Source organism: Rattus rattus, chromosome 14 (assembly GCF_011064425.1).
Source record: "Rattus rattus isolate New Zealand chromosome 14, Rrattus_CSIRO_v1, whole genome shotgun sequence".
Taxonomy (NCBI): Eukaryota; Metazoa; Chordata; class Mammalia; order Rodentia; family Muridae; genus Rattus; species Rattus rattus.
Window position 1 is genome coordinate 10,855,639 of NC_046167.1, and position 17,698 is coordinate 10,873,336.

At 46.6% G+C, this 17,698-nt stretch overlaps 1 protein-coding gene across 1 annotated transcript in view; it reads left to right on the forward strand.

Annotated features, from left to right (window-relative positions):
• The window catches only part of Frmd4a (FERM domain containing 4A), a 314,400-nt gene that overhangs the window by 201,394 nt on the left and 95,308 nt on the right, over positions 1–17,698 (forward strand). The window contains exons 6-7 of the mRNA XM_032884487.1: positions 13,719–13,775; positions 14,898–14,920. Of these exons, the coding sequence (XP_032740378.1) occupies positions 13,719–13,775; positions 14,898–14,920 (80 nt within the window). The remainder of the gene's footprint in view (positions 1–13,718; positions 13,776–14,897; positions 14,921–17,698) is intronic.

The window sequence follows — 17,698 nt, forward strand, 5'->3', positions numbered from 1 at the left end:
GTCTCAGGGCCACCTGTTTGCCTCAGTCATCCAAATATTTTCATTTGCAAGCATGCAGATTTTACTAACAGAGCTGTGTGTTCATTTTGAGCCTTCTGAGAATTTGCCAAGGAGGAAGCCAATGTTGGTGAGAACTAGGAGTGACCAGACAGCAGTGCCCTATCAGCCACATTCAACAGCGTGTAACAGAAAAACAGAAGTCCACACGGTTGTAGATATTCAGGTTTTGCTGTGGCCGACACGGACTAAACATGAACGTTTGCCCCAAAATACCTCAAGGTTCATTTTCCTTTTTGACCAAACAGTGATATTGCAAGCCCGGCCCAAGTCTAGGGAAACTCTCCTAAGACAAGTAGCACTGTGCAATGCACTTGATAAATCGCTTGGATTCGGACACATTTTTTCTCGGCTACAATTTTCTGTGCCACCCACATGTCCCCAGGTGTACACTGAGACATTAGCCCAGAAGCCAGGGTGACGTGCCCCCAAATATTGATTTAGCCTGGAGTTCAGTATCAGGCCACTTGCTATTTCCTGGGAGACTCTCACAGTGCTTCTTCCTACCTGTTTGCTTGCCTTTTGCAGACCCCAGGTTGAGCATAGTGCCTTACCTATGCTGGCAAGCGCTCGACCACTCAGCGACATCTTGCGCTCTCCTTCTTTTTTTAAACACAGTATCTCACTAAGTCACCCAGGCTAGCCTTCAACTCGCCGTACAGTCCAGGCTATCCTTGAACTTAACGTTTTTCTGCCTCGACCCCCTGAACAGCTGGAATTACAGACCTGCCCAATTCCTACAGTGTTTTAGAACTAAGCTGTTGAAGTAAAATAAGATATTTACCCTGCTTCTTTGCATTTCCATTTATATTTAAAAATATTACGTTCTAGTTTCCATACTGAGCAGGGTAGTTGAGAGAAGGCTCAGCAATTAAGAACACTTTCTGTTCTTACAGAGGACCCAGGTTTGGTTCCCATTACTCACAGCTGTCCGTAAGTCCAGTCTCGCGAGACCTCACATACCTGGGTCACCGGGGACTCACATGGTATACATAGATGCATGCAGACAAAACGCACATACAACATAAAAACAAATTAAGAAACATCTTCTTTCAAATGTATTTAAAGAAGTCGGGAACTGGATTTAATCAGAGCTAGGAATGACTAGGGAGAGGCCCTGGGTTTAATCCCCAAATCAAAGTGTGTGTGTGGTGTGTGTGTGTGTGTGTGTGTGTGTGTGTGTGTGTGTGTGTGTGTTGTTATTAAAGTAATAGGAAACAGTTTAAAGACAAACAGGGAGTCCAGTGAGATGGCTCCCCAGGTCACAGTGCTTGTCTCCAAACATGGAAACCGAGTGACCCCAGGACACACAGAGGGGAAGCAGAGAACCACCTCCCACACAGTGTCCTCGGACCGCCATACCTGTCCAACATACACAAGCACATACACTGCCATAAACCATTAAGGGCAAATGGTTCTCGTTCTCGAAGGCAAATGTGACACCTCTTCCACACCCAAGTTCTGCTACTTCTACCCTTTGCCTCTCTGTTTCTAAAGATGTCCCCCAATCTGTCCCCTCTCCATTTATTGAATTCCTCATAAAACAGATTGGGATTAGGGCGTCCCCGAAGCCACCCACACTCTCCCTCTCCCGGTTTTCTCAGCGTAGGAGTTTGCTTCTGGGTCGTAGCCACAGCAATCATCAGCACAGCACTGTGACTAATCCAAGCATCCTCCTGCGGCTGGGATTTTTTTTTTTTTTTTTTTTTTTTTTTTTTTTTTTTTTTTTTTTGCAATGTGTTGTTTTTACCTAAAGGGATTCCTTGTCTTGTTTTCGCTTGTTGGGCTTCTCTGTTTCCTTGGCTTTTGCTCCCAGTTCCTACGGATTCCCAGATACAATCTCGTATTCAGTCCCAACGTTACGGGCAACCCGTCAGCAATCTCTGCTTTGAGTTCTGTGACTGCTGTTGCTATTTATTGATTTCCTGAGCCTTCCTCCTGGAAGCCTCTGCCCTCCTGTTCCAACATGAACTTGGCGGGTTTCGAAGCTCTCTTCGTGGGAGGCCACCTTCCTGTCTGGGTCTTCCCCCACCCCCGCTCTGTATTGGGTCATCTGCCTTCTGGGTTTTGTTCGCTTGTTTGTTTTACACTGATGTTTTCCTGGACAGCATCCCCGAGTAAATCTAGAGAAAGGATATCCTTATGCGTCTGAAAATGTCTTTATCCACCCTTCATGGTGTCTTAGAACAGTGCTTCTCAACCTGTGGTTCGGGACCTCTTGGGGGTGGAAGGACCCTTTCACTAGGGTTGCCTAAGACTGTGGGAAAACACAGATTTCTGATGGTTTTAGCATCTGAGATGCCACCCCTCTATCATCTGTGGGCAGGTCCACCCACCTGCAGAGACTATCACATGAGTAGCTGGCACTATGACTTTGCACCAGCCCCATCACATACACCCTGAACAAATCCGGGTGCATGTGACAGGACTAGCACCATACCGTACTTACGTGGATCAGTTACACATGTGTAGAGAACAGTTACTGTAAAGAACAGTTACTGTGGAAAGAAGCAGGATTGGATGTAAAACCATACTTTATGAATTATAACTTCTGGGTAAATGCAAAGTCATCAACTACTGCAAGTGTGCGTGTGCGTGCGTGCATGCGTGTGCCCCATGCAAACTTTATCTGGATGCAGATCCATCCTTTACAGGAGGCTGTGGTTGATGTGAACACTGCCCCCTTGTTATAGTAACAGAAGCAAAATACCAGTTCTGAAGTAGCAACGGAAATAATGTTATAGCTGGGGGTCACCACGGCATGAGGAACTGTGTGAGAGTCCCAGCATTAGGAAGGTTGAGAACCATTGGCCGAGAAGTTTGATTAGATGTAGGAATACCAAAGAGCAGCCTTCTCAGAATATCAGGTGCTGTCCACCCACCTGCCCATGGTGTGTCCACCCCACCCAGGCCAGCTCCCAACAGCTGATCTTTGCAGCTTTCCTCTGCTTCCCTCTTGATCTAAAATTTGGGACTGCTGGGTAGACACTTTGTATCTCTTGGATGTAGTGAGTGGATAGTTTTTTTCTGGAGACTCATATCCTTTCTGGATTATTTCCCTGTTATCTCTCTCTTATCCTCCTCCTCTCTTCTTGGAAGTTCTGGAAAACAGAAGCTAAGGCAGCCTGTGTCCAGGTTTCCATTTCTGGCTTTTATGTTTTCTGGGAGGTTTCTGTCAGCAATGCCTTTCTTCTCTTCTTTTGGTTTTTAACATAGTTAAAATAGTTAAATATATATGTAGTTTGTATATGTACATGTACATATGTATATGTAGCATATATGTTTAACCATCATATAGATGTGTAATTTGTATGTATATGTGTATATAGTATGTATATATGTATGTGTGTATGTATGTTTCAGAGAATGCCTTTGTATTTCTAATCTATCTCTCCCCCTCATTTCCCTCTCTTTTTCTCTCTCTGTCTTGCACGCGCAAGTGTGCACTCTTAAATATCCTATTTTAGGGTCTGGAAACAGCTCAGCAGTTAAAGTGTTTTCTGGAGAGGAACCCACTTTGTCTCCCCTCCCCCACGACTGCCTGTAACCCCAGCTCCAGGGCATCCAGTGCCCTCTACTGACCTCCGTGGGCGCTTGCACATGCCTGGAATGTACGCATACACACAAATAAAAATACACATTTGATATTGGACTCCTGGGGTCAGCCTGTAGCCTCTACAGTCTTAAAAAAATACTTTATTGCCTTAGGAATATAATACTATCTCTTATCATTCCAATTACATTAGTTACTGTGCATGTTCAACTTCCTGTTTCTTCCGTTTGTCATATTTGCCTTTTCTGTAGAATAGAATCCCCACCCCCACCCACCAGCCCTCAACTCCCACCCATGCTCTCTCCTGCCCTGTGTGTGTGTATATATACATGTATGTATTCGTGTATATGTGCATGTGTGTGTGTGTGTGTGTGTGTGTGTGTGTGTGTGTGTGTGTGTGTGTGTGTGTGAGAGAGAGAGAGAGAGAGAGAGAGAGAGAGATGTCAACCTCCATTGCCAGCTGTTTCTACCTTAGGTGGCTTTATCTGTTGCAAGGAATCCCAGTCTGTCCTTCATAGTACAAGTAAGCCAGGAAAAGCTAATGGGCAGCTCCGAAAACATGGGCCAAAATAATGCCTCATCGGCCCAGGGGGAAGCTCTAATGTAAGCAGCTCTTTCCACAGGGACCTAAATATCAACCTTTGGGGAGGGACACACTCCCCACTTCCTCCTGGGACACGCTCATCGCCAGGGCTTCGGAGAGAAAGTGGCCTCCTCCTCCGTTTGGAGTGTTAACTTCCTTCCAAGGAGGCTTCACTCATCTACAGAGACGCTGCCTCTCACCTCTCAATCCGCAGGCAGGCGGGGAGGGTGATTGTCTTTCATTTTGTTGGTCATTTTTCTCGAGCCACAAACACAGTTTTCCTTCCTTCCTTTCCCAGGAGTGGAAAAGCACACTTCTGCTTATTCCTCTCTCACTTTCTCTTCCATTACACACTCATAACTTCTAGAAGAAAATCAGAGAGGAAATATAATTTAACCCAACTTGCAAAAAACTAAACTCTGTGAGAGCAGGGCTATCACCATACACTTTTGGTGAGAAAGAAGGGGGACTTGCATGCTGTGCTGTCCAACATTCGTGATGCTTTTTAACCGCCTATGGTGACAGGTGGACAGTGCGGGGAAATCACATCCAGGGGATGAACAAACCTCCTTTAGAAATATGTGTGCAGTTCCATGGAAAATTCCAACGAGAAGCTGTGTGTTCTCTGGGAGCCAGAGGAGTTCTCCTGCCAAACCCTCCCTCTTTGGCCTCCTTCCTCTTCAAATGTGACTTCTCATGACAACTGGAGATGTCCATTAGTCACCCCATAGGAGGCAACCCACCTGTCACACAAGACAGGAGCGATTTGGGGACAATGGACTCTTCAGTTCTTCTTCCACACTCAGACCGCGGTGAGTCCCCCATCCCCTGAGTTCTGTAGTGAGGACTGAAATCAAACTTCAGGAGAGGCCAGGGCGGGGGGATCACTCTAGACTACATAATAAGATTCTGCCTGAAAAGAGTTCAGGCAACTGGGGGAGAGTGCTGACCAAACCAAGGGGAGAAAAGCCAAGGGTCCATTGCAAGCACCACATAAACCAATGCGAGGGCTACACCTGTGATGTCTGCCATCAGGAGGCAGGACAGTCGGCAGCTCAGGGCCATCCTCCACTACTTAGCAAATTTGAGGACAGGGAGAGGGAGGGGGAGGGGGAGAGGGAGAGAGAGAGACAGAGACACAGACACAGACACAGACAGACAGAGACAAACAGAGACAGAGAGAAATAGAGACACAGAAAGAAGCTTTAAAACTAGTCAACAGTGAAATGGCTCAGCAGTTAAGAGCCCTTGCTGCTCTTACAGAGGACCCAGTTTTGGTCCCTAGCCCCACCTTGGTGATTGACAACTTCCTGGAACTTCACTTCCAGGTGATCCGATGTTCATCTCTGACCTCCATGAACATAGGCAGTACACATTCAGGCAAACACACAAACGAATAAAACAAGCTGCTTTAAAAAAAAATAGCCACCACATTCACCTCCCTACAAAAGCTAGGCTATAAATCGATGTCTTTTTTAAGTTTTACTTTAGATGGAATTATTCGGTGCTAAATGTATCTAATATGTTTAACCTCCCTTTAAAGTTTATCTTTTAGAAAGAACGATTCCCGAAAATTATGGACCCTAAGAGTACAAAGGAAATTCAAAAGCTCTTGCTTTAACTTCTAGCTTTAATCAGCTTCACACACAAAACCTGGGAGAGATAAGAAAATGGGTTCCTATATCCAAAAAAAAAAAAACCCTTTCAATTGTACCAGTCAGAGGAGTCGTTTGATATTTATTTGCTGTGGGTGGGGTGACCTAAGTTTTGCTGCTCAGAATGGCTGCCGTGTGGTTGTCAATCTCATAATTAAACCTTGTAACTTTCCTCCCTTCGTATCCACTGCCGTTAAATTGTACTTCGTCTCAGTACCGACCTCAGCTGAGCCACAAGCTAAGGTCTCCATGTGCAGATAGAGTGAAGTACGCTCTTGGGCAAGAGACAGGTGGCATGCCCATTTTTCTGACTGGATTTTTACCACCGCCTCCCGTCACCTGTGACTGACTAGGCATGTAGCCGATAAACAGAAAATTGCTTTTTATTTCGTGACTTAATCGCACCGACTTTGGTGCTGTATCAAACTCTGGCACTGCCCTCGTAGCAAGAGCAGACGGTGACAGAACAGACAGAACCGGGTGAGGAGCTCCGTTTCTATAAGCTCAGAATTTGCAGGTGGAGGCCTGATGATCAGGAGTTGGAGGTCGTCCTCAGCTAAATAGCAAGTTGAGGCTAGCCTGGACTGCACGAGATCTTGTTTCAAAAGCTGAAGAAGAGCAGGAACGGTGAGAGAGGGAAGAGGAAACTGGAGAAAGAAAAGTCCCTGTTCTGTATGGGTCTCATGTAGCCCTTTGTCTGAGATGGCTGCCTCGGTCCCAGAACTTCACATGCTCATCCCTTGTGTAATTACTCTTGGGTTTCGTTGGCCTTGGAAGTCTAAGTGCCATCGTTCTTGTTGATACTGAAGTAAATGGTCTATATTGAAAGCTTCAAAGAGCTTCCTTATTGCACCTGTAGGTGGGAAGCCCAGAATCTAGTTCCACAAGACGAGGACCCAACATAAATAGTAGCCTCGCAATATCAGCCTCATGAATCCCCAGCCTGACCTCCCGGTCTGGCTAAGGAAGATGTTGTGCGTGTGTCTACATTACCAGGAGCATAAAAACAGGGACAAGGGAGGACTTTCCTTTTCAACCTTTCAGAAAGGAGCTTGCATGGACTGATCATCTTGGCAGTGCACAGCAGACCGTGAGAAGAACAGTTCTCAGGACCTCAACCTAGGCTGTCTACAGCGGTTAGCAGAACCCTCCCCACCCCCGGGGGGGGTGCCATGGGAATGGAAAGATACCTCCATGGATCATGAGGCAAACATGAGATGACTTGAATGCCAAAGGCTTGGCATGGGGCTGACAAAGAGGAACTCTGCAAGTTTGCAGAGGTCCCGTCCATGTCCAGACGCAACTCTGTATAGTCATTATGAGTTGCGCAACAGGGCACGCTAGCCAAGCAACCACAAAAAGGTAGTCAGGGAGATCACCTACATATGACCTCATAGCCCAGTCTGATGAGATACACCGCATCGGTCAGGGTTCTCCACAGAGAATCATAGGAGGATACTTACCGTGTGGAGCTGGCCCAGTGGGCGCGGAGGCTGAGAAGTCTGCAAGGTAGAGTGCAGAAAAGTGGCAGTTGTGACTCAGCCTGGAGTACCGAGGACCAGGGAGGCCAGTACTGTAAATGTCATCCCCAGGGCAGGAGAAAGTTAGAATGGGTGTCTTAATTCACAAAGTGAGTAATGGTGGTGGGACACACCTGTGATCTCAGGACGTGAGAGGCAGAGGCAGAAGAATCACGAGTTCAAAGCCAGCTGAGCGACATAGCAAATTCTAGGCTCAGCCCCCATCCCCAAGAGTGTGGGGTGAAAGAAGGGAAATTTGCTTCTCCTCCGCCTTTTTATTCTTTCAGCCTTAAGGCACTGGGTGGTAGACGGTAAGTCCAGTTGTTCGAATATTAGTCTCCTCTAAAAACGCCCTTTAAGAAACAGCCATAGGTAATATTTAATCCAGACACTGAGATAAACCAAAGTAAGAAGGTGAACCTTCCAGCTCCAACAGCTGTAAATTACAACCATTATCTGCATGGCAACTATAAACACCTATGTCTTTAAGAAATTCTGCTAAGTACTACCATCAATACTGAAATATGCCAAAGAACCGAAGCAAGCTTTGTGGCTCCGACTGTAGATACACAGGCATTTCCAGTGTGTTCGCAGTCTCCGAATCGCCTCTACATACATCCCAACAGGCTCAGCGAAGCGATCAGAAAACGTTCTTCACATTTGGTGGTGAAGCAATCGAAAGAGAAGGAAAACAGTAGCGCCGGGTGTTTCTAGGTTGTTGGGGAGTGAGGGGTAAGACGAGAACTCAGTTTCAGGTGAGAGTGGCCATGAGCTTTAGGTGGTGCCTGAGTGAGGATTTCTTAGGCAAGCCCTTGGGGTAACCAACTAAGGGGTTCTGACGGGAGTTTGCCAGAGGTATCCTCAGTTGCTTGTACTTGTTCCTCACATCTTCTGTTCTAATTATTACCTTAATTTTTTTTCTTGTGGAAGTGATAACATACTCCAGAAAAGGCAACTGTAGGGTTTACTCTGGCTCACAATCCAAAGGCTTGGTCCAGCGTCTTGGGGAGGTCAGAGTAGCAGAAGCTTGGAATAGCTGATCACATCACATCCATAGTCAAGAAGCACATAGGGCTGGATGCATGTAGTTTCTTTTGGTTTTTGTTGTTGTCGTTTGTTTGTTTATTTGTGTTTGTTTGAAAGATTTATTTATTTATATAAGTACACTGCAGCTGTCTTCAGACACAGCAGAAGAGGGCATCTGATCCCACTACAGATGGTTGTGAGCCACCATGTGGTTGCTGGGATTTGAACTCAGGACCTCTGGAAGACCAGTCAGTGCTCTTAACCACTGAGCCACCTCTCCAGCCCCCACATGCAGCTTCTTAGCCCCCTTTCTCCATTCACAGTCCAGGATCCCAGCCAAGGCACGGAGCAAGCCTTCCAACCTCAATTAACGTCATCAAGATAGTCCCTCACAGACATGCCCAGAGGCCTGTCTCCCAGGCAATTCTAGCCTCTGTTGAGATGGCAATTAACAGTAATCATCTCATTTGTTGTATGGGAAAAGTTGGACTTTCTCAGCCTAACCACAGAGGAACGCTTTCCCTTGAGATTCTTGGTACTCGACATGAAAAGCACCAGCAAACCATCTGAACCATAGGTCCGGAGGCCCCGTCGTATGGGCGTGTTTGTTTGGAGCACATCAAGATCCTCTTCCATCTTGAGAGAGTTGACAGCCACCATAACACTGCTGAGGGATGCCCTGGCTCCTCCTCCTGGAAGTTGCTTCACCCCTTTAGATAAAGCAGTGCTGAGAGTAAGGAAGCGTGTGCCATCTTGTCCATCTGCACTGAAAATACCCACATGCACGCCTGTACACACCTACAGGGAAGCACTTTCTGTCACCCTATACCATTTCCCAAAGAGCAAAGGGGATGATGCCCTTTCACTCAGTAGTGAGGGACATAGAAGCCCAAAATGCATACGTCATGGCTTCAGCAGCCAAAAGATATGGCATTGCCTCTCAATGGAACAGGATCATGTGTCTACCACCATCCTGGATTCCCAGGCAAGATGCTAGCTCAGGAGAGGACCCAGCAAGAGTCCCTCCTCAGATGACGCTGGCACGGTTAAGGGTCCAGCACAGAACTCCGGGTGGAAAAGCCCCCAGGAGTGTCAGGGCACCAGCCTCTGCAGGTGGCCAGGTGGAAGCCACTCACAGCTCTTTCTGGAAGGGCTTCCTACCTCTTCCCCTGCTTCTCCATTGTCTTCCGACAAGGGAAAGACCACAGCCACAGGAACGTATGGGGGGTTCTGCATACTCTTTGATACTTGGTCAGTTTGTTTCTCTACCGGAAAAGCACACCAAGGGAGCCACGGCCTGGGAAGCCAGCTGAGGGAAAGGTAGAGTCATATTTGGATGTCACATGACAGCTGGGACCCAGGAGGAAGATCTCTGGGACCTCAGTGGTGAATTCGGCTTTCAGGGTAAGCTCAGGACGTGAAAAGAAAATCAAAGGCTGTTTCATTACGGCAAAATCTTAAAGATGTGATCACCTCGGAGAAAGAAATGAGAAAGGGGCTATTGATAAGGAAATAGCAAGTGTATTAAAATTAAAGATAGAGAGAGCACTGTGTAAGGAAGCTGTAGGAATTAAACTAAGACTTGGAGAATACACATTACCATATGTCTGGAAATTATACGGCGTAACTGTGAACGGCTTGAGAGTAAATCTAACGAAATCCAGACAAGAGAGAAAAGTGTGGAGCCTAGGCGAGCTCTCAGGAGTCAAGAACTTGTCTTCCCGCGGTTCAGAGTTTGGTTCTTCTGTTCCCTCTCGAGATTGACTCCTTTGAGGGCATCCGGTGAGTGTTAAATTCGGTAAACATTAACTAAGGAGTAACGGCACAACCTTCTCCGTCAGACTTGCTCTGCGTACACGGTCCGCGGCTTCTCATTCTGGATCCCTTTCCTCTGTTGCTGGGCGCTCTGACTCTGGGTCTCTTCATCTGAAAGCAAAGGGAAAACTCATCCTAAAGACGTTCATTCCCACTTACCCCAAGGACAGCTCTAGTGAAGAGAGAGAGAGAGAGAGAGAGAGAGAGAGAGAGAGAGAGAGAGAGAGAGAGAGAGAGAACTTGCCCAAACCAGGCCAGGCATTTACGACTGTTGCTTGCAGCCTTGCTGTGGCTGGCGAAACACTGTGTATAATGTTTGCCCACAGGACCTCCAGAATGGCTGTACAGAAGAAGGGACCTTCCTTCCTTCCCTCCCCCACCCCTCCTTCCCCTCGCAGACAACTTACATCTAGCAAATGAATCAAATCATGTGCCAGACACTATGCTCCTGCTCAGGGCTGCCTGCCAAAGGTTGATTTTGAGTTATCCACGAGAAAAGCCTCCCAACTGGTGTTAACCATTAGCCCCCTGTTGACCATCCGCTACATCGTAGGTGTAAATGTTTAACAGAAGGGACTGACACGTGCAAACCACACACACACACACACACACACACACACACACACACACACACACACACACACCAGTGTGGCTCCCAAGTACCGTGAGCTCTCTAGCAAACTGATCAGTGGGCAGGGAAATGAATAAAGTTAGAAATGACCTATTGCAGAAACCCTGGGCAGTTTCTGTGGGAGCATATGTACTCTGTCATGTGACGGGAGCTGGAAACTGCCACTGCAAACGTTCTCCCACATCCCAGCTCTGACAGGGCAGATGAACTGCAGAGGCCGTTAAGCTCCTGTGGCTGGTTCCACATTAAGAATGGCTGTCCCCTGTTCCTCCACATGGTTGTTAGTTCTCTTCAGCTACACTTCGAAGGTGACTGAGTAGCAACTCTCTTTATCTATCTTTGGAACTCCTTGGCCTGAGACCTCGAGGACACCCCCCCCTTCAAAAGATGCAGACCGCTCAAATACATTGTCATGAGTTATGGTGGACAAGCTTGAACACCCCACCCACCCCAAACTAATTAGAAAATCCATATATCAGAGTTTGGCTTGTAGTTCAAAATAACCCTTAATTTAATTGCTCTTCAATGCTAACTTCAGTTATAAATTCAGCTGCAACTGAGACCTTATTAACTTGGAAGGGGGCACGTCCTAAGTAAGGCCATATATTAGACAAGAAGTCGTGGCTTTCCAGTACGATAACTGTCATTAAGGTCCTCGCGCTCTGAGGCAAGTCACATCATGGTTTTGGATTCTATTCTCAGGGGGAAAAAAAATGGTGTTAAGCTAACTCTCCAGTCTCTAAGTCTCTCCCAACTTTCCCTCTTGTCCGGCTACTCGATACGGCATCTGGTGATGACAGGAAGATGTGCTGGGCGTGGTGGCTCATGCCTTAACCGCAGCACCTGAAAGGCTGAGGCTGGAGGATTACCATTGAGTTTAAGGCCAGCCGGAGGTACAGAGTGAGACCCTCTTTGAAATAAGAGAAGGAAGGGAGAGAGGAAAAATGAAGACCTAACTTTCTCATCGACTGTCTTATGGTTGCAAGCTGAGGGACCCGAATTTCTGTCTGTCGCTAACACTACAGACTGTGTATAATAAGGCATTAAGAGGGTGGGTCGTCGTGTCAAGTGTATACCATGATAGTGCAGATCTCTTTGAAGCCATGGACATGGGTATTGCCAGGATGGTGTCTCCAGTGTGTGGGCCCATCTCCAAACCCATCAAATCGTATGTGATAAACACACCAACTTTCAATTACTGCCCCCAATGGTGCTATTTTTACAAACATGGGAACTCCAGGCCCAGTCGCTTCATGGCAGGGCGAACTCTGATAGAGGTGGTAACTGGTTTTATGCTCGTGCAGGTATCGAGTAAGTATAGTTATACAAGCTACAGTGGCTGTGACATCACTAAATGATGTCATCACATGAGACCACCGGAGTAAACACGCGCTGGCATTGATGTGAATGTCTTACTTAGTGTCATTATGTCTGTGTCTAACAAGAAAAAGAAAACATAGTTGGATTTTTTTTTTCAAAAATCAAGAAGTTTTTTTATTTTTTAAGACTGTGACCCTAGATCACAACCATTTGGGGGATATGTAAAAAAAGAAAACAGAAGGATATTTACATTAGAGACCACACTAGCAGTGACTAATAGAGCCTCTGTGGAGACAGAAACACTGCAGATCTGTATTGACATGACAGCCACTAGCCACACTGAGGTCTGAGCACACGGAAGAGCTATGGCCGGCACTGCCGAGGAATGGTGTTTTCATTGTTGATTTGTTTAACTTCAGATCGAAGCATAATCCCATTGTGGCATCTTTTTCAATGAACCCTCACTATAAGTTCTACAGACAACCATAGCAGGGCTGGGCATGGCTGTGTTCCCATCAGCCGCAGGGCTTGGGAGGCAGAAGCAGCCCTGAGCTCTGAGCCAGCCAGGGCTACACAGTGAGACCTTATCTCAGAAAAAAAAAAGTGTTGTGATTGGTTATTGATCAGCTGTATCTCAGTGACTGATAAGATGAGCGGGTTTGGGGCTGGAGAGTAGTTATAAATACTGGCTACTCTTCCAAAGGACTTAGGTTTAAATGCCAGCACTTTTATGTTTGTCTGTGTACCATAATGCATATAGATGGCTTATAGCTATCAATAACTCCACTCCAAGGGGATCCAGCACTCTCCCTGGCTTTGAATATGTGTCTGCATAGAGTGTCTCCTCTCTCTCTCTCTCTCTCTCTCTCTCTCTCTCTCTCTCTCTCTCCTTCTTCCTCCCTCCTCCCTCTCTCTCTCTATATATCTCCTCTCCCCTTTCCTTCATCCCCCTTTCTCCTCCTCTATCCTTCCATTATTTCCTCTCTCCTCCCCACCCCTCTTTTTCTTAATTCTCTCTCTGTTTCTCCTCCTCCTTCTCCTCCTCCTCCTCCTCCTTCTTCTTCTACATGCATTATGGTACACAGACTACATGCAGGTAAAACTTCCATCCACGTGAAATAAAAAATCGCAAAGATGATCAGATTTATAAAAATCTGGACATGCCCCATCCCTTATTGCCACATTCAAATCTGAAGATGACATACAGGCCTCTTTGAAAAGATCTTGGGGACTATTCAGGACCAAGTCTCTCAGAGAAATTGTCTAGAGAACCAAAGATGCTCTAAAAATATTTGAGATCCTGGGGAACTTCCAAGAAAGACCAGGTCTCTTCCGTGGAGCTGCAGTAAGGAAGCTGTTAAGTCCCAGACTACTAAAGAGTGACGTGATTCATTCCTCAGTTCTCCATACCTGGGGCAGAGGCAGGAGGACTGTGAGTTTGAAGCTAGCCTGGACTACATTGCAAGATCCTCATTTTAAAGTTTCTAATTAATTAATTATTTGAAACTAGGTAGATACAATCAGAGGCTCACTGTAATTTTTTTTTCTTTCTTTTCAGGAGCTCATTGATGTTGACAGTGAGGTGGTGTTTGAATTAGCTTCCTATATTTTACAGGTAAGTTGTTTTACACACATACAAAAGGAGGTGTGGCTACTATATACAAACAGAGTCACGTCTGCTGTCTGGCTTCCTAACTTTTTCTAGCCACAAGATGGAATGAGCTATTAGGAATGCTGGTGCCATGCCATAGCCAGAGATGTTTACTGTTCCAAGATTCCAAGACAGTATATCATATGACCTTAGGGAAAGTGGTCTATTTAACCTGCAATTATTCGGTTGTCCAAAGCTCACTTCCTTTAAGCTTGCTACATTCTTTTGCCCTGAAAACAACAAATGAATACCTAGAAGAAGTTGCCTCCTGTCCCCCAGAAAGGCAAAGTGAAAGCCTTTAGCCTGACAGGCACAGACAGACAGAGGCATAGCAGTGTCATCTGTAACGTTACCTCCATGAGTTGGAACGCTACCACGAGTTATTCTTCTAACAAGTGTTCATTGAATGCTGCTGTGTCTGAGGTAGCCCACCACACTCACTGGCGCTCACATGGCCTCTGGCTCACAAGTGGCACAAATATTGCCGCCTGGCACAGTGGCACCTATAATCCTAGCTGCTTTGGAGAGTGGACCTGGAGGGCAGACTGCAGCTGTCTCAAAGAAAGGGAAGAAGCTAGGGTAGGAGGGAAGGGGAGGGAAGAAGTAAGGGAGGTCTTAAAGGAGAAAGGGGAAAGCAAAGTGTGTGGGGTGTGTGAGAGAGAGAGTGTGTGAAGGGGGGAAGGAAGGAGGAGAGAGAGAACGTGTGTGTGACCTAATTTAGTTAGACCAAGGCCTTGAAGTATAAACATCCATATGCCTTTGTGAAGTTTGCATTGTGCTTCTTATTCAGGTGGTTCGTGTATATTCTTCCTGATTGACCCACCAGACAGGGCCTCACTCACTGTGGAACCAAGGCTAATTTCAAACTCAGAATCCTCCTGCCTGAGCCTCCCAAGCACTGGGAATTATGGGAGTGTTCTGCCACCACTGGCTTAGCATTTCTCTTCCTTGAATTCCGGAGCTGATAGGGTGACAGCAGAGGGGAGCTGGTCTGTCTTACTCAGTAGTGAAGTAGCCATGATGATAGGGCATGGTTTTAATTCTTAACTATGGACTGATGTTTCGCTCATTTTTTCTCTCCCACAGGAAGCAAAGGGAGATTTCTCTAGGTGAGTCCCCCGAAGTTGTTCTCTTAAAGATATATTTGTTGCTTTTTTTGTATTTAAAGAAATTGCCTTGCGCATGTGCCTTGAAGGAGGACAGAGTAGTAATTAGTGGGATCCAGATGTCACACTGTCAACCGAGCAGGCAGGCTGGCAAGGCAGGCCCAGTGCTGGTGAGGACAATGTTCTCACCAAATGAGCCTTGAAATGACCAATGGCCGTTGTTCTCCGGCTGGTGTGTTGATCGTGCGTCTGTGTGGAGCCAGGCATCACTCCTGGGGGTGTAAACTGGGTTGTATATAACCTAACAGCTCTAAGGGATAAATGCATACACACCATACACACACACACACACACACACACACACACACACACACCACCTTCTCAATGTAGTCACTGACTTTCAAGGGAAAAATCTGTATCACATAGGGAGCTGTGGTGTTTCAGGGAAGTATTAACAGCAAAGAAACGCATGCCTTTCTGCCTTCCATGGAAAGATGCTCTGTTGAGAAAACATAGGCTTAACCGCTAAGCCCAGCTTGAGCTATCCTATAGATCTGCTAGCTTGAATCTCACCATTCACCCTTTAAACGCTGCATACAGGGCAGCAGAGCTGAAATTGTCCCCAGTCTCTCAGGAGCAATAGAGTCCTAACAGCAAGGGGACTGTAGCTACCCTCGACAGAACTAACGGCTTATAGACAGACATCTTCCACTGTTCTATCAGTGTCTACTGGGGAAAGCCCAGGTTAGCCCATTGTTTAGGACCAAGGTCTGTCTGTAGAAGTAATGACTGTGTGGCCATGGAGGCAGACTATCAAGTCATTGGGTTCCGAGAGTTGGGGCTTATGGCTCGGTAGCGGGATACTTGCCTAACACATGTGAGACTAGGTGTTTCCCCAGAGGGAGGGAGGGAGGGAGGGAAGGAGGGAGGGAAGGAAGGAGGGAAGGAAGGAGGAGGTATCAACAACCACAACCCCAAACCCTACTCCTACCCTACCCTTACCCTAACCCTAACCCTAACCCTAACCCTTACCCTAACCCTAACCCTAACCTAACACTTAAGCTTATACGTACACTTACACTTACTCCTAGCACTGTTCCTAATCCTGCCCCAAGCACATGGAAGGGGCATACATCAGATCTGGGGAAATAGTTCAGGGGATAGAGCGTTTCCTATTTAAGCATGGGGACTCGAGTTCATTTGAAAAGCAACAGAAGCAAAGAACCCTAGGACTTGCTAGTCTGTCAGTCAGCCAAGCTGGCCAGCTCCAGGGAGAGACCCTACCTTAAAACAGAAAGGAGGGAAGTGGCCAAAGGAGACACCCAAAGTCAGCTTCACCTCACTCACCTACACAGAAGGCTGCTTCTGAACACACACAGACAAATCATATTTCTACCCCATCATGAACACATGCACATTGCTCTCTTGGACAGTATTTTTTATCTATACATATACCCCAACCAGACCTGAGGTGTATGACTTCAATCAAAAGCCTCAGCTAAATGAAAAGGAAAAAATTCAAAATCTAAAACAGTAGTTAGCAAACTTTTTCTGTAAAGGCCTTGTATCTGACTTTCCTGGGTCGCCGGGTCCCCACGGCAGGCACTGCACTTCGTCCAAGTGTCAATGAAACCTCGTGTGGCGGCAGAACTGAGGAACGTGGTTCTGTTTCAATGAGGCTTTATTTAGGGAAACAGATATTTGAATGCTACATAAATCTTCATGTATCGTGGGTTTTTCTTCCTCTCCTTCCTTCTTTTCTCTTGTTTCCCCTTCCCTCTCCTTTCCCTTCTCACCTTCTGCATTTAAAGATGTAAGAACCACTCCAAGTTCACAGGCCTTTCAAACATAAGAGAGGGGGGATAGTTTGAGTCTGTGGTGAACTGGAGTTAATTGATCCATTGGTCTAAATCACAGTTTGTTTATCTCGCTTGGTCTGTTTTCTGTAAAGAGAGCTCCGGGCCTCCTTTCTCTAGGTCTTTGTCAGGAAGCAGAGAGAGGGGGGGGGGGATTGATTTCCACTACTCAACGGGTGTGAGAGGTCTTAGCTGGAGACCTTGAATTTGGTATATGGCCAGTCCCCATTTACCAAATGTGTTGAATGAAGCTTGTTCAGTTTGTAGAAACTATAGCTTGTAGCCCATTCTTTGCACCTTTTGTCTGGCCCAAATTGGTGATTAGGTCTGAGGTTTTTAACAACTGTAAGTCCCACCTACTTAACAGGTTTCCACAGTTCTGTGACGTATGGTTGAAAAGTCCACACATTCAGCAGGGTCCGATAAAAATTCCCCATCAGCCAGCTCGGAACCCTGCTGCAAACAGTATTTCTTTTTGAGAGCACCCTGACAGGGCAGAATGTGAACTGGAAACAAACCCATCTGTCCCACAGATCATGGGAATGCGGCCACACAGCTGGACAGCCAGGGAGGAGGAAGAGCAGAGCTTGACCTGGCCATCTTTCACGGCCCCTTGTGAGCTCCAGCCTGCTAGTGTGTTAGCAGAAAGCAGATACGCGAAGGGCGTTTCATTGGTCAGAGCCGTCTAGCGGCTTTCTGTAGCTACAGCTGTCTAAAGAGAGAAGTAACTGCCAGGAGACGAGAAGGCCAGACAGTTCACTCAAGGTCAGCTTATCTCTTCCCATAAACTTCACCCCACAGCATGCAGAGGTGAGCTGTGACAAGCAAGACCCTGATAACATAACACTTCAGGATTCTGAGGACCGCTATGCAAACGTGGAGGTTATATGGTTCAATGCATAAAAAGCTGGGACCAGCACTGTGC